The sequence below is a fragment of the Lonchura striata genome, chromosome 3 (assembly GCF_050655825.1).
Source record: "Lonchura striata isolate lonStrDom1 chromosome 3, ASM5065582v1, whole genome shotgun sequence".
In the NCBI taxonomy this organism is placed as follows: domain Eukaryota; kingdom Metazoa; phylum Chordata; class Aves; order Passeriformes; family Estrildidae; genus Lonchura; species Lonchura striata.
The window spans coordinates 91,563,147-91,580,942 of record NC_140705.1 but is presented as its reverse complement, the minus strand read 5'-3'; the positions used below and the strand labels follow the sequence as shown (position 1 = coordinate 91,580,942).

Sequence of the window (17,796 nt, the reverse complement as noted above, 5' to 3'; positions counted from 1 at the left end):
ATCAACTGAGACCCTGATCTTACTCAAGCCTGCTCACTAACGTAACTGTCCATCACCTTCTAGTGGGCAGTGTCCCTGTCCATGGCAGGGGATTGGAGCTAGATGATATTTAAGGTCCCTTCCAACCAAAAGCATTCTATGATTCTGTGTTTACAGGTCGCTGCTATGCAGTCCCTGCTGTTTGCTCCCTGCGCCTTTAAATGAGGTCACTGCAGAGCAGAAGGATGTCACAGGGCTATTGTAAATGCAGGTGAACCTGGTGGGAAGAAATTATGATGTCTGACTGCAGTTCAGAAGGCTGAATAATTTATTATAACTATACTATAATACATGAATATAATATTTAAAGGAGATACTAAAACTACATACCTACTTCTGACTACCAAATCTAACTCATTCACAACTCGTGACCCTCTCGTGACAGTCCAGACACATGTGGATTGCATTGGCCATCAGGCTCAAACAATCCTCACCAGAATCCAATTAAGCAATCACCCCAGGTAAACAATTCTCTAAACACATTCCACATGAGAAAAACAAGGAGCAGAAATAGAAATTTTATCTTTCTTCTCTTTGTGCACCTCTATGAAAAATCCTGAAAGAGAGAAGAATGTGCCTGCCACACAGGGCTACGCCTTGGGTTGCCTTTGCAGCCACAGCAGCCACTCTGCTTTGCACTGTGGGTTTTACTGTGTCCATTTTGAGCTTGGATTTCTCCTCCTCTGCACCCTCCTCTGTCTCCAGCCTCTTCCTCTTCCCCAGCTGCCTGTCTTACCAGTGCTTCTGGTGGGTGTTTGGGACTTTAAAACTTAATTATACATTAGTTGGAGGGCAAATAGACTTTCTTTTTAACCTCAAGACCAAGAAAGTCAATGAATATGGGTTGACTTCTAAGGTAAGGCTGTAGAGATTGCCTGAAAAAAGTAGCAGTTCATTAAATTTTATGTCCCTGATTAATTTGTCCTTATATTCTAATTTAATCCAAGAAACAGAAATGTGAGGTAGGCACTGAAAATATGGTTTAAGATAAAGGTTTAAGGCTAAATGTTAGAATTATAGCTTCTGTTTCTTAAAAATTAACTTATCAGCATGGATTTTCTTGGAGTTTATAAACTGACTCTAAAGCAACCCAGGCTTTTGGGGTCCTGTCATCAGCTGGATTTATTATTGTTGATATGGTAAAGTCTGGGAATCCAGTACAGGGAAGTTAGAATAGGTAAGGTTTCTTAAAAACATTTTACTCGAGTTTGTCCTGTTGCTTTTGATGCCCAATGATCCCCTTAGCACAGTGGGATTTGTGCATGGTCATACTTTGGAAGCCTCATCAACCCCTCATGAAAGTGGAAATGAACTGGTTTGTTCCTTTTTAATGAAATTTTGGTCAGAATTTGGATAGAAGATCTATTGTGTTTTAAGTAGAACTTACAGTTCCTGTATTTAAGGTAGCATTTAGCAAATTTGTTTAGGACTGCCTATAGCAAAATTTACTAAATAATTTCTGATATAGTGGGTTTTTTTTTTTATGCCAACTTGAGGAGGCTTAAATAAACCCAACATTGGGTAGTTATTCTAGGTGGGAATGAGGGAAATCTACTTCATCTACCTGCTTTTTAATAGCACAAGTTTTAAAAGCTTCAGTAAAATAGTAATAAAAAATAAAAAGCAAAAAACCAAAACAAATTAACAAAAAAAAAGAAAAAAAAAGCCTAAGGAAAACAAACAAATTGACCAAAACTGTAGTCTTGGTAGTTTTAATGAATGAAATTTGTGGAAGAAGGGAAAGTGAGCTGTTTTGTCTCTGTTAAGAAAGATTGTCCAGCTGTCTCGTGAAGAAGCACTCACTACTTGTGCTGTGGACCAGAGATATGAAATTTAGCAGCTGAAAGGTCTCTCATTTCTTGCCCTTCTGTCTTTCCCAGAGTGCTTGCCTGTCTGTCCTCGGCTATCCAAACATCTTTGTTTGCATCAGCCTATGGAAACTTTTTAGACTTTTTTGATAGACTATCTGAAAATTCTCCTGGCAGCACGCATTTTCTGGCTTTTGGGACTGTCAGAGCTGAGCCAAGGCTGCCTTGCAGGTGTCCTCTCATGACACTGGCATGGTGTTCAGCTGTGGAGAGAAAAGCCAGAGGCTGTTTATTTCTCTGGATCTTCTCTTCCTGAAATCTTGGAGGAGAGAGCCTGACTTGAAAGCCCAGGGGTAAAATCATGAAAGCGGAGGGATGAGAAGCAAGCAGAACGAGCGACATCAGTGGAGGCAGGTGAATTTGGCACCAGAAGAACAGGAAAGGAACAAGCAGCTGGGTGGGAGCTGTGGGAGCAGGAGGGACTGGGGTGAGCCAAGAGAAGCCAGGGGAGAGGAGCAGAGGCATGGGGAGCTCTGGAGCAGCAGCAGTGTGGCGGGAGCTGTGGTCTGGAAGGCGTGGAGCAAAGGCATTGCAAGGCTGGGAGCTAGCTATGGATGACTACCCACAGCCCTGTTTTGGAAAGGCAAGGAGGGAGCCCTGATCCCACAACCACCACTTCTCCAATTCAGCAAGGAGCTGGGAAGCACACCAGGAGAATGAGCCCCCCTCCATCTGCTACCCACTGCTTGACCAAATTGGTTACCCATTATGAGCAGAATTTGCATGGGCAGCAGTGAACTTGGAATAGATCCCAAATGTGTGGGAGCCAGCATGGTCCCACATAATGGTTTATTTTGATTTCTCTAACCGCCATCTTGTGGGGTTTGGTTTGATTTTTAAATTTTTGATGTTTCTTTTCTTTCAAGGGGGAGAGGGTATTTTGTATTTACTAAATAACATTCAAAACTGTTTGGTATTCTACAACACAAACATAATCTCTCTTAATACTGTTACAGAGAGATTCAACACTGGCAAAGTAAATTGTATGGAACCTGCTCCTCCAACCCCATCCAACCAGCCCAATGCCCTAACGTCTCAGCAGGGTTTCTCTCCTCTGTCTGCATTTCTTGTAGCTGTTTGCAGGTTTAAAAATACTCTGTGTTCCACAAACTTCCAAACAAAATGGCTCAACAGACAGCAGTCACATCCTACACACCTACGCCCACAGGCGCGCACAGCAGCCATGCAGATACTTAAGCTGTCTCTAACACATGTAGTTTTCCTTATTACCAAGTACTAATCTCTTCCCTTTCCAATGCCTTTAAAATAAAAGTTATATGTGCATATGCACACACAGGAGAAGGAAGAAGGAGAGGAAAAAGTGTGTGGATTGGTTTATCTGCATTCAGATCCCTTAAATAAAAGTCTTTGGTGATCTCTGCACATTCAGGTCCAGATTCAAAGCCTGTGGAGGTTAGCAGCTAGTGTGGCACACAGAATATTTTGGAGGGTAATTATCATCTCTATTTCTAGACAAAAAGTATATCTATAATAAGTGTGTCACATGGCACAGGCATCTCTCTCAGGGGGCGCTTTACAGTTTGCTGTGCAAACTCTGGCATATTTGGTTTTCTTCAGAAATAAAGAATGCATTTTGTCCATGTAAGCTAGTATAATTTACATTTCCTGAAAGTAAATTTAAATTAAGCAACATTGATTTTTTTAGTTATAGGTTTTCTTAATATATAGAGTAATACCACTAGATCTTCAAGAATAAGACTTATTTTTTACTTTACTTTTGCATCAAATCCATTCACTTTTCATAACAGGTATTCTATCAAACCACAAGATGCTGAGTATTATCCATAGTTTCTTCTCTTGCATTGGTGTCAATCCAGAAAGCTGTAACACTCTTGAATTCAAAATCTGTGTTTATGCTAAGGTTGGGAATCCTAAAAGTTTTAAGGTTTCTTAGAGGCAACCCACTTTGATTTTTACTTACCTTTTTCAATTTTCTTTCTTAGTTTCTCCCAGATGAAATCAGATCAGATATTTGATGAAGATAATATATTTTTCTTTTTTTCATGAGTCATTACACTACTTATGAATTTTGTTCTGTTGAGGAATAACATTCAAATGTCCTTCATTGAAGATGTTTTTATATTGCCATTTCTCACCTAGGCTAGGAAAGGAGGAGAATGCATGAAGTGAAAGAAGTTTTTAATTGTTGATTTTTAGAGCTCAACAGACATTGTCTTTTTGTTTGATTTATGCAGCTGAGTGGTTTATTCAGCTATGCCACTTGAGAATATTAAAAACCCTTTCCCCTGTGACCACCTCAAACCAACAACACGAGGATCTTGCCATCCTAGAAACTGATGGTTCAATGGCATTAAAGATCTAGAAATAAGTGATAGCTTATCAAGCTTTGTGCCTTTCAATATGGCCATTTTTTCCTGGGGGAGGTGCAATTCCAGCCCCTTGCTCTGTCCCTTTCCTTTTAGTGAGCCTTGCCCTCAAGCAGGTAACTCTGCCCTGTGCTTGCTCAGCCTCAGTGAGAGGCTGCAGTGTATCAGGGACCCAGGGGCCAACCAGAGGGAGAAAGGGGACAAAAAGGGAAATGCCGCATTTCAGGCAGTGTTCTGCTTAAAACATATGGGGTTTGTCCCCTGTTGAGTCAGCTGCTGCACCACGGATTTGGGGTGCACAAACAAAAGCAGATTGTTGTAGTGATAAACTACATGAGATCAAGCCTTTCCTTGCATTCTTTCAAGAATAATTAATTCTAGAAGAGTCAATTTTCAAAAAATCAGAAATTCAAGAAACATATTTACTGGAATAATTTTCAGCCAGCTCATAGAAGACACTACAAGCAATGGAGGAGGATACAAAGACAGCTGCAATGAAACATTTCAAATTTTCTGTTCTTTAAGCTTCCCATTTGGCAAAAAGTTCTAATACTTTGGGTTTTGATCTTTGTTCAACATGAAAACAGATGTCAAAACATGTTCCTTCACAGCAACAGTTATACTTTTGATCAGCTTTAATGGCTTTTGGAAGTATGAGTTTCTTCTGATAAGGTACATTCTTATCAAATACAAAAAAAAATAATGTGTCCATTAACATCTTCATTTCTTTTATCTCTCACCCTTTGCAAATATCATTGTATTTGCATGTTCCCATTGTGATGCATTTTCCAATGATTGTTGCCCTCCCCCAGTAGGCTTTGACATTGCAGAATGATTGTACTGTCACAAAACTGGAATGCTCCAACAGACAGGATTAGAAATGGTCAGCAGATTAAAAGTGTTTGTTTGAAGTTTATTCTTTGGTTTGAAGTAGTGGGGGAAAATATTTGCATAAATGAATTTTTAATATATACCAAAAATAAAAAGCTGCTAAATAAAATGTAGCTTGTGTGCATTATCATGAATTTTTAATTATGCAAGCATTTATGTTCTTTGTGTATTTTGACTTACGGCCATGTGAGACACATGAGTGAACTGTCACTCATGCAGAATTAATTCTAATTTGTCCATATAGGGCAAAATACCCTGGGAAAATACAAGAACACTTTTCATTGGCAGCAAACCCTAGTTGTTGTTAGTCATTTGAGAAAATTATTGTTAGCAGACTATCCAAATTCTGTAGGTCAAATCCTTCCTTGAAAAGAGGTGTATTAGCACATGACTAAATCCACTACAGGAGTGGATTTTATCTACTAAGCAACTGTATCTTTCTGTACTAAAATATTTATGTCTTTTTTTTGGCAATCTGAGCCAGGTTATTTAAATTAACAGTCGCTTGGAATGTACCAAGTGTAATTTTGAGTGAAGTTAACTTTTCTACAGTATTGCAAACCAAAATCTTTCGTTTCCCACAAAACACAATACAAAAGCAGTTTGTAAAGAGTCTTTAGACTTTGCGCTTCTTCTCCCAGGTGAGTTACAAATAAGAAGTTGTCACTGACACATAGGGCAACAAATGGATAAAGCAAGCTTGAATTCTGAGATCTATAATTTTTAATAATCTTTAAACTAGCTACAAAATGTCAATCACTTCACAAACTGACAGGAGACATAAGGAATTTTCATATTACATGCTGTAAATGATATTTACCTCACAGTTTATCTAGAGTTCATTCATTTAGGATTTTTAATTATTTTTAATTGTCAGCTACTAAACATCTCAGCAATTTGGTGTGCATAGCTCTAGGTAAGCAACAGAGAACTGTACCGATAACAAACACATGGGGATAGCGACTAGTAAAGAGAGAGCCTTATAAAAATTACATTTCTTTGCACCATTTCATATGGTAGTTGTTTCCTCCAAAAGATAGTCTTCAAAAGCAGCAGACAAACCCAATATATTACACTTATTTCTTTTTGTCTTTGACATATTTTCAGCCAAGCTTTTATTTTGCTGGCAATGGCTAAATGGTGAGTGCCAAATCCCTCTTTTTTTTCATAATTAAAAAAAATGATCATGATTAATAACTATATATATATCAACAAGAAAAAAGTGGCACAACTGCAAACTTGCTGGTATAACATAGTCCCAAAAGAGTCCGAATACTGAGCATGCTTTTGTTGTCATTGTTGGTGTGCTACTGCCATGGGAAAATTCTTGTTTAAGTAGGAGTCTAAAAGTCTATTTATTCCTCATGCATAACTGCATAAATCACATCACTTTTTAGTGCAATGCTTGTTATAGTAATATAATTCCACATTGTCTAATCATTAAATCATAACAACAGATAATGGCAATGAAGAACTGAAGACAGCAGGTTTAAGTGCTTAAACATCATGATATCCAAAGACAGGAGCATGGCAGTAGCTCTGTGGAATGTCACAGTTTTACAAGAACAATACTGTATATTTAAAGGTTAACAGCACGTTTAGCATTCCAACAGTGTTGTCATTCAGCAAACATCATTTTAAAAAAAAGAAAAATGAGAAGGAAAAAAAAGGAAAGGAATCCAAAACATAAACAAGGAAAGGAAAGGAAGAACCCCAAAAAACATCATAGTGAGCTATAGCCATCAAATCAGCCCTATGTACAACCTTTGGAAAGAAAGATATCTAGAAAAAAATAATTACAAATATCATTTTTGGAAAGCTGACAAACTACACAGGACAACATTTACAATGGGGCTGATATGTGCATGTGTGCAAACCTAGTAGATAAATACCATGATAAAAGCATGAAGGTGCTGCCCTCCTGGACAGCATTAAAAGGAAATGCACTTCTCTGCATTTAACCACTGCCCAGCATCTTTGTTGCACGCTGGTTGGCTTCATCAATCCTGGTTTTGTTGGAATCAGCCTGGGGAAACACAAAGGAAAGAAAGAGATGAGTACAGGGAAGAAAGAGAGTATGACAGAAAAAAAGAATAAGGGGAAGAAAGACCCATATTCTTTTGGAATTTTGGAAGTGGGTACTTCCATAATTTTGGCTAGGTCATGGAAAAATGAAGCTTGATAATACTGGAGAGCTGCTTTTTATAGTGGTATTAGGGACCCAAAAGGAGATTACAGATTATCTGGTTTTACTTCATGTAGCCTTTGAGCAGAGCTTTTCTGTTTGTGGTCAGCTGCACTGAATCCTGTAAATGCTGTGCCACATCTGTAACTGGTGCTGTTGTCAGCACTGGTGGTACTGATGGTAATGGATGATGGCATGAGAACTGGTGGTGTGCATCTGCATTTTCTTGGGAAAAGCTTCAGAGCCCTCTAAGATTCAGTGGACTCAGACTGTGGTCTAATTTAGATCATCAGGTACTAGCCAAAACTAAAACTTGGTCAGTGTAGAGACTCCCAGAGCAGACAAGCTGGATCATCTGACATAGGGAATGCTGGCGAAGATAAATTTCTTTGAAAGATCAGCCTGGATATCCTTGCTCTGCATGTGAAAGGAAGGGAATAGGTGGGAGGGATGCCAGTACTCCAAAGTTCACCAATGTAGTTGCAAGAGAGAGTAGCCTCTTTCATTGGGCAGCAGTATAAACAAGAGTTAATAAAAGGCAGGGATTCTACTGTGATTTGAAGTAATCAAACTGCAATTTAGTCCAGCATAGACTGAGCCATTAACTGCACTGTTTTCCCTGGAGTAACACCTGCCATGATTATAAAATGCCATTAATAAAATGGCGCCACTTAGGAGCTTGGGGAGTTCTCTCTGAGTTTGAAGACGCTTTGACCATGACTTTCTGTAGCTCTGCAGAAGTTACTTTTGGAGACTAAAGACACTGTTTTAGCTGACAAAAATTGGCAAAACTCCACTCAACCTCACGTTGCCATGCCAACTTATTCTAGAGGAGGGACTAGGTAGAAAATACTTTCAATTTTTAAAACCAGGCCTGTGGGTAAGGTGAGAATTGTGTTGCTGCTTGAAAAGCATGAGTTCCAGTATCAAATACTTTCTCTGTTTTGATGGCTGCATTTTGTTAGCTTTGATGATTGTTCCCACATCTCTGGGGTGTATCCAAATTTTACAGATTTATTTTAAATCTCCAAGTTGCAAAGACAGAATGGTGAAGCAACTTTCCCACATGCATTTAAAAATCCTTTAAGACTGTTTATACTGATGTGCAATAAATCTTTCTTGCAATAAAAATATCTTGGGCTTTTCTCCATAATTGTTTTGGAAAGTGCTATGTATATTTTTAGTGCAGTAGCACGTGCCAGCTCCTCAACAAGTGTAAATCAGCAAAACTACTCATTACAAGCCACACTGCTTTATTGTAGCCATGAGTTTGACCTTGTCTACCACAGTACAATTTTGTGCGCTTTTGCCAAAACACTACCTAAACAGTTAATGGGTTGGAAGAAGTTACCTTTGTTACAAAATGCACGAATATTCATTGAACAGTGATTAAATCTCATGTCCCTAATGATGTTTGGACATTAGTGTCTGGTGGATGATGTTGAATTGAAGGTAGTGGGATTCTTTGTGCTCACCTTCCCACTTAGGTCAAGATAGAGTGATTTGAGCCCACTCTACTTTCTTCCCAGCCTCCTACTTATGGTAGCTGTTAGGGCTAGGCTCTTCTGGTGATGGTGTCATTTAACCTACTCATCACACTGTCATTTTGGTTTTTGTCCCTTTCTCTCTGATCTGAGGAAAGGATAAATAAAGCCTTTTATTCATTGCTGTCCTGATTACTGTGGATAGATCAGATTGCATCACTGCATTATGAGATTGCTCTGGTTTGGGTGCATGCATCCAGTATAACATAAATCCCTTAGGAGCATTTATGATGCACCCCAGGGTACTTTAGGCTGGATTTTTGATGTACCCAAACTTTTGCAAAGTGTGCCAACCAAGGGTCTTTCTAATGACCATAATCCACCCAAAGCAAAACCCTGGTAATGCTGTGAGTGGGACAAGGCTCTGTTGCCATATTTCATTGCAGAATGGATGTGTGTGCAACTGAGGTTTCGCTGTTATCCAGCTAACTATTATTTCTGTCTTTTATAGAGGGTTTTACTAATACATTGTGTTCCTTTTTCTAGTACCTCATTACTGTATGTCCTTACTCTGAGAAATTTGGCTTATTTTTCACTAAAACTGAAGACTGTCTTATTTTTGTGCTGCTCTCATGATGACTCCTCTGTGTACGATGCAATCCATCTTTCACAAATGTGTCACTGTTCCTTAGCCAAGGGCCCTGGGTGATTTCATGAGTGCATTAGCTGCCAATATTATTTTGCCATTGCTGTACAAAATGCCAAAGTCTGTGAGAAGACCACAGAGCTGTGGAAGACTGGTCCCTCGGGTCACTGCTCTCAGCATATACTGTTAGAGGTTTGGCCCATGTGCTTTATGTGCACACAGAGTCTGGTCAATGTTTTCAAAATCCAGATGTTCGCAAGCCTGAGCTGGTAGGAGAACTTGTTGGGCTTGCTGTACTTTGGGATAGGATCCTGCAGGCATGGGTAGGATGATTTCCATCCACAGGGCACGTCTCCAGCCACTGTGACATGAGCAGGGGAGGTAGGAACACAATATTGCATGTCCTCATTGCTTTGAGATAAAAATGTATGTCATAGCCTTCTTATTTAAAGGTAGTCATAGTGTAGGCTGTATAAATTCCCTGTCCCTTCTCAAAGTATAGAGAGATGTGCTGCTTTTTAGTCCATTGCACATGAATAGCAGTAGTAAATCCTTCCCCCAATGTTTCTTGTTTTCCCAGAAGTATGAAATGGTGCATAATGGCATCCCAGCAATACTGTTCATTTTCCAGTACAGTCAAAAAAACACATACAGCTTTATAAAGCAAGACTTTTGACCAACACCATGCCACATGCTCTACCATGACTGCCTCTCTATCAGGGATGATCTTCCCACAATCAGACAATGTATACTTCACCCAGTTCTCTCCAGGATCTACCTCCAATAAGGAAAGCTCTTGGAGTGAATCCCTCAGTACAGTATTTTCCTTAATTTTTATTTCTAGGCTCTGATATAATTAACTGACATGAAAAACAGGCATGGGCATCCTGCTTGTTTGAGGAGGCATGCGTGTGTGAGAAGGCTCAAAAGCACCAGCTCTACCACTGGAGGTCAGAATTAACTCTAAGCACTACATGTAAGTCCTTGGGTTAGATCCTCAGGTTGTGTAAATCTCCATGGAAGTGGAGAGTTTTGTTGATTTTACACCAGATGAAGATCTAGCCTCTTATGTCACATCGGCCTGCCTGTGCCTGGAGCTCTGCCAGTACCAATGCAGATGGCCTGCAGATCTTGGGATCTTAGGATGGCAGTGAGATCACAGACAGGCTTGGAAGGGGCTGCTCTCTGCTTCAAAAATCTGCAGTGCAGGTCTGGCACTTGAACGGTGCTCTCTGCCTTTTTACCTGGTGATTTTTCAGAACTAATGCTGAGCTTTTGTGTTCCACTGGAGCTGTGTGGGGCCCAATTATTTATAAATATATATACACACACACACCCTCTCCCAAGAGAGCAGGTAGATCTCTGTCCTAATGTTGTTATAAGCAGCACAACAAAACTGCCTGCACTGTTACCATATGGCAAAGCTTTGCTTAATAAATCCCCATCCTTCTTTGAAGACTGGTCCCCCAAGCAGGTGATCTAATCCTGAGCTGCTCATGGAGTTTCCGAGGAAGGAGAAGCCCAGGAGGATTTAAAACTTTCCAGGAAGTGCCAGGACAGTCAGATCCAAGACCCACAGTTCAGCATAGCTCAGGGCACTTGTCCTTTTTCAGAGCTATTGCAGGAGCATTGGTGTCTGCTAAGGGGTCCCCTTGCACCTGTGTGGCAAACTCAACAGGAAGGGTTCAACCCAGCCTGCACTGGAGGTGCAGATTCACAGCAACGAGCTCTGCTATGGTCCAACATTTGGAGGGAGAAGAGAGGAGCTATTCTGCCCCTTGTCTTTTTCAGGCCCATGCTTGGAGAAGGGAAAACAGAGCCCCTTTTGGAGTCCTCACAGAAATGGCAGCTCTTACCTTCTCCATAATCCTGTCAATCTGGCGATTCTGTGTGTCAATCTCGTTGCCCATGTCCAAGGCCATGTGACGTAAGTTGCCAATGATGCCGCTGACCTGCTCCAGGTTCTCATCCATTTCATTTTCCCGGGCATCATTTGTTACCCTGGGAACAAAAACCCATTTCTTTAAAGCAGAGACAGGAGATTCCCCCTGAAACTGTGATTCACCCGAAACCTCCACTTCATCCTTCATTGCTTGTCACCTGAGGAGGAGGCTGCTGTGCTCAGCTTTGAACAAAAGGGATTAATGAGTAGATAACCTGAAAAATGTTACATGCTTATTTTTTGGATGTTGGGCTCAATTATCTGAGTTATCAGTGCTCTGTTTATACTGCTCATGTCTGCTGTTGGTAGAGGTGTTGTTGTCTGAGCTTACCTGTACCACATGCTGCAGCTCTCTGCAGTGATCATCCTTCCCAAAGAATGAAAGCGTGCTCCATATGGATCTGTGTGTGGTTACCATTCATGGGAAATGCTGGAAGGTGGTAGAATTACAGTGATAGCAGCTCCCCTCCCTGGACTGCTAATGAATACTGTCCAGTCCTTGTATGCCTGGGGCTACAGAGATACTGGGGAAGAGGTGCTTCAGCTGTGAAATCCTGACCTAAAATCATATTTAATTAACTGTATTTCTGGTGAAAGACAGAAGCACAATTTCCTGCACAATCTCAGATTTACTGGCTTTAGTAAAGATCATTTATCTCTCAATCTTAGCACCATCTCTGGCAGTTGTTTGCTTTTTGGAAGGAAAAACTTGTGCTTGAGCCAAGGACCAGTTCAACTCCCCAGTGATTCAAGAGACAGATGGTGACTGAAGCTGGGAAAAGCCAGGTCCATGGGTTCCACTCAGAAAATTGCTACTTTGAGTCTCTTATGCAGTTTGTGTTCATGTAGGTGCCCATGTAGGCTATTTGCAGAACAGTCATGGTGCAGCGTAACTTCCTTCACTGCTCTTCTATTATCATGCCACAGCCTTCATTTTGGTGGGGCTGCCATCCAGCAATTTAGAAAAAAAAGTGAATGGCAGACTCATCAAACTTAAATGGCAACTCCATCCCACGCTTCAGATTGTATGACAGCATTGTTTCTATCATACTGATTTCCCTTTATCACAGCAGCCAAAAAAATAAGTGGATAATAGTTTTTGGAAAGATAATTACTTATTAAACTAGTGTCCTTAATCTTCAGAGATCAAAGCTTTGCCTACTGGTATGCTGACAGCATTGTCAGCTAAATACATGCCCCGTAAGCTCCATAATCAGTAGGTACTTCTGCTGGATCCCTGTGTGTCGTGGGAAATTTGAAGTGGGGCTGCCTTTAATATAGCTGTGTGCATCAAAATGGCTTTGATTTGAAAGCCCAGGGATTCCCACTCTGTTCCTCCATAGCTGTGGCTTCCCAGCAGCTGAGGAATGGAGCATCATTCCCCATGCAGTGAGGTTTTGAGGATGCTCAAGAGCAGGGGAGGGGTGCACCTCTAGTTTAAAGTGTTCCTCAAGTTCTGTGCTTAGCTCGATGCTTTGGCAGGAAGCCTGAGGCTTTTTTGTTGTTGAAAAGAAAGGGAAAGCTGCTGGATGCTTTGGTACATCTTCTGGCAAGGAGGGATAATGGGCACTACATGCCTTGAGACATAATAGCAATAAACTGGTATTTATCTGACACTTCATCTCTGAGGCGTTTGACAAGTGTCATTAGCGAGACCCTTGATAAGGCCCCCAGGACAAGTGTCCACACAGGGAGATGGAGTGACAAGGACAGTGCTGGCTGGCCATGGCTGTCTGCACCCTCACAGTGCTGCTGTGAAATAAATAAACAGACTTTCATTTATTATTGCCCACATCTGAACAGTCTCAAAAATAAAGGTTTGGGCTTGTGTTTTCAAGCATCTTCTGGTTCTCAGACCCTTATTTCCAGGATTTCCAGCAAGGTCCCCATCCTTTGCACTAGAGCTCAGGTGACCCTCAGGCCAAGGATAAGCCCCTGGATGCAGTAAACCTTTAGGATGTGTCTGAGTCACCGTCAACCTGAATCCGAGCACCACTTGGTGGAAAATCCTGGCTCCATCACATTTCCCAGCACCTCTGAAGGAGTTAATGAGCACCACAGAACTCATGACCATATGGAAGCAATCTAAATATATCAGTGACAAGGAGAACAGAGAGAAAACAGTGGATAAAAAGGCTCACCTGCGGATAAAGCCACCACTGATGGCCATCTGCTCCCGTTCATCTACGACACGTGCAGGCTGGCTGGCTACAACACCATCCTGATTATTGCCCCAGGCCTTTTTGTAAGCATCACTTGATTTAAGCCTATGCAAAAAAGATGATGAGTAACAAAGTACCAAGTGCACAAGGACAAATGCAAAACTCTTTACCTCTCCAAGCTAAAAGCTGAATCAAGCAAATGAGTTTTCAGATAGAGGGTCATTGTTTGTATACCGATATATCATAATGCTGAATAAAAGGAGGGGGTGGGTTTTTTGATTATTTTTTACTTTACTGCCACAACAGTGATGGTCAGAGGTTTAGTTTCCAATAGGGTGAATTGCAGTTGTCATGTCTACAACATTGCACACAGGTTTTTGTATGTTGACTTAGTTTCTGGAATGAAGGAAAATTAAAAAAAAAAAAAAAGAAAAAAGGAAAAAGAAGAGAAGAAATACAGATAAGTAGAAAACATTGTTTCATTTCAGTGACACATATGTTTTGACATCAAACACAGAAGACGTACTGGCAGACAGACATAAAAACAGAACTGCCAAGTATAGTGTGTACATCACATCACAGCAACACACCCTCTTAGAGAAAAACAGATTTGGCTACAATTTATAACATTTCACCATGCAGAATATTTGGCTTCTGATGATATTTTTTTCAATGTATATGTGGCACAGTAGGCATTAAAAGCCACTAACTTTTCCAAAGGTGATTTGGGGATGATTTTATCATAGGGTTCATTAGATTTTTCAAATAATATATCGGTACTTGAAAATAGTAATCATACATCGACAGTTGATGTACAAACCTTTGTCCACAGAGACAAAAAGTAAAATAGGCAGAAGTGAAATGAGTGCAGGAGAATATAAAAGATACAAGCAATCTAGCATCAGAAAGGGAAATTTTTCTACATTTTTCTTCATGCACCAGCTACAGGCATGAATAAGAAGTAAAGCATTCTCACTAAGCACAGTTGCCCCAATAGTTCATCATACCCTCAATGCATCAGCATTAACAGCCTTCACAATAAGCAAGACACAGGCAAAAAAGGATCATCACTTCCTTCAGGAGTTTTAAACCACAGGACTTCAAAAATAGCAACTTGTTATATTTGTATTTTGTGGCAGTTAAATTAACCTTCAGAGAGCCATTTTTGACTGAGCTGCCATGGATAGAAAATTAAAATCCAGGCACCCCTAGAGCAGCAGATTGACACGTGCAGCTATTCAGGGCTGCTGTCATTGGGGTCACCAGACAAGACTGAACATTTTAAGAGGGGAATATAACGATTTGGGGTCCACAGGTATGAGTTCGTGATTTTATTCTGGAAATGGGTCCGTTTCCAACAAAACCCCTGGGAGCTGCAAATCTCTGTGGTTTCCCTATTCCTTGGTCAGCTCCAATCAGTCCTATAAACAGCCCTGTGGCTTGGATTTTGGGGGAGGAACTGAACGTGCTTCTGGGAGATTTGGGAAAGGACATGACAAACCCATCTCTGGTGTCATATTCTCTCCATGCCCCCTGAAGCAGCTCAGTTTTAAATAAGCCTGAAGATGTGTTGTATGATTCAATATAGAATTAAAATATAGATTACAAGAGGATCTTTCCTACTCATCTGTTCTGTTGCTTATCTCCTATTAAAGTTTGTGAAGACTATTTATAAATAGGATGGTTGGCTTGTTTAATTTTAGTTCTCTGAAACTATACATCAGATTTGGCAGTTCTAAAATGTCTGAAACTCAGTCTCTTGCTGCAGATACATTTACAGGGTTTTACCTGTTCTTTAGACCTGTGCAACTTTGTCAGTGAGACAGTTTCTGTGTTTGAGGTAAAAGATTTTATACACCCAGAATTTGATCTGTTGTTTTCTTGTGGACTTCCAATTAAAGTCAACAGGTGGAGCTTGGATCTGCTCATGGTCAATAGCAGTTGTCCTTTCGAATGCAACCTGGTCAAAGTTCCGTTCTGTTGGCATTTTTGGTCTCCTAAGAATGTAGGATCAAGCTTTACAGATTTTTATGGCTCAGAGAACTGTACTGTCACTGTATATCAGGGTAGAGTTACATGTGAAATGGATAATGATTTTATAAATATATGCCATTAATCTCCCACCAGTCAGAAGAGCTTTAGGGGATCATGGTGATTCTGATGCCCAGAACTGTATGGATTTCTCTCTCTCCCACACTCCACTCCTCAGAAGATCATCTTATCTGTACCAGTGGGGCCCTGGCTTAGCAACTCAGGGAACAGTCTCTAAAACCATTCTTCACCCATCCTCTGAGCATTGGTTAGCAATGCTGCTGTCTGAAATATGGCTGCAAACTGATCGGGTTAGAATGCCTTAGAGAAGGGAAGAGACCCCTTTACAAATTATGCCCATTATGTCCCCTGCAGAATCATTCTGTTCTTGCAGCATGACGCTGCAGCCGTAGCAAAGTGCCAAATGTTTTAGTGCCACATGCCAGGTGCTAATCCCATTGCTGTCACATGTCTGGCTGTCAGTTCTGAGCTTTTACAGCTTGTACAGTGTGGGAGAGGTGAAGTTTCTGCTGCATTTGTACCTGCAGCTCTTGTGCACCAGCTCCTCTGGTGCAGGGCAGTAAGGGCTGCAGGCTGTCAGAACTCATACACCTTGCAAAAGTGGTGTATGCAGCCCTTCCTGTTCCTCCTGCCCCCTCTCCCATTGTACATCAAGGCTATAATAATTCTGGGCAAAATGTTTATGCCAAAAAAGTATTCAGGGCTTGATACAAAGTAAAAAACACCTGAGGCCTTATCTGTATTGTGTCCCAAGGGAATTAACTTTAAAACAAATGTGATTGATAAGGCAAAACCCTAGTCCTGCTCCTCTGATTTTTGGTAAAATGACAGCTCTCTTTCCTTTTGGTTTTGATAATCAGGGTAGGATCAGGCTTTGGCTGTGAAAAAAATTCACATAGAAAGGGAATTTAATACTACAGCAACCCTTCTCTCTTTGTTTCCGGCACAATCTCTGGCCAACCATTTAAGACAGTTTTCACTGCAACCTAGTTTCATGCCTACTCACTGCATGCTGGATTTGCCATTCCTCAAGGACTTTGCGTTGGTTCCCAATCTCCTAGACCCGCATAACCGCACATCACATTTTCATTTGGCATTTAAAACAAGCTTGGCATTACTTGGAGTACAGTTTCGTTCAAGTGTGATGGCATGCAAGCAAATTCTATGCATTTCAACATTTCTGCTTAGTGTACATGCTACCCAAACGAGAGAAATTTGGCGTGTTGAGGTTTTGTCAAATTTTTTGCCTGTGGCAGGATGAAAACCATTTCAAGTTGGGTTCCAATTATGAAATGTCACATCTCTTTCAAGATCTTATCAAGGACTATTTCTGCTGAACAATGAAAAAAGCTGTGATTTTCATCCACAATTTTGAACAATATTTAGTATGACCTCTTCCACATTTTTTCAGCTCTTTTGTTTATAAAACTTGTTCATGAAAATATGTTTCAGAATTTAGAGTGTCCAGGAATAAGGTAGCCCCAATTGTTTTTGTTCGCTGGAAAATGGAACCACTCAGTACACTTTGTGTAAAATGTTGAAACTTTTACCATTAAAAGGTGTTGACAGTGAAGCTTTCACTGCAGTATGCCTGATTTTAATGCATCTACAATAATTCCCAGTCAGTTGTCTATGCTATGAAATGAATGCATTTGAACCAGAATCATTTTTTCTGCATGCCACATGCTCATCCTGTCCATGTGCCTAGCAAGGATGAGCTTCACAAGGCCTTTGGGATCAGCCTTAAGTGCTCAAAGAGATGAGGCAGGCAGCACCTACTTGTTACATGGACAGACACAAAGACCACAGAATTTTCCTAGGTCCGTCAAATTCTTTTCTGCTTCTTTCATGTCCTTATTGATTTGGTCCATTCCCTCTTCGATGCGTTCCAGTTGTTCTGATTAAACACAAGTATTTTATCCCCACAGAATGAAGCAGATGGAAAAGGACAAAGAAAAAAAAGACAAAAACTTCAGACATTCACTGTGACAAAAAACTGGACACCACATAGCAGAGCCGGTACCCAGTACCTACTTGTTACAAGGACATATGAAAAGGCCACAGCATTTCCCTAAATCTTTTAAATTTTTCTCGGCCTCCTTCATGTCTTGGTTGATATGGTTCATGCCTTCTTCAACACGATCGAGTTGTTCTGGTCAGGACAAAGGGATGACAGTGT

General features: G+C 40.7%; 1 protein-coding gene across 2 annotated transcripts in view; it reads right to left on the bottom strand.

Annotated features, from left to right (window-relative positions):
• Positions 1-5,851: 5,851 nt before the first annotated feature.
• Positions 5,852-17,796, bottom strand: part of SNAP25 (synaptosome associated protein 25) — a 61,716-nt gene continuing 49,771 nt past the window's right edge. Inside the window, exons 5-8 of one of the 2 annotated variants that reach the window (XM_021540275.3) lie at positions 17,397-17,514; positions 13,545-13,670; positions 11,318-11,462; positions 5,852-7,172 (exon numbers count right to left, since the gene is read on the bottom strand). In XM_021540275.3, the coding sequence (XP_021395950.1) occupies positions 7,104-7,172; positions 11,318-11,462; positions 13,545-13,670; positions 17,397-17,514 (458 nt within the window). In that variant the 3' untranslated portion in view covers positions 5,852-7,103. Of the gene's footprint in view, positions 7,173-11,317; positions 11,463-13,544; positions 13,671-17,396; positions 17,515-17,651; positions 17,770-17,796 lie in introns of both variants that reach the window. The other variant, XM_021540276.3, reaches the window with a different exon arrangement.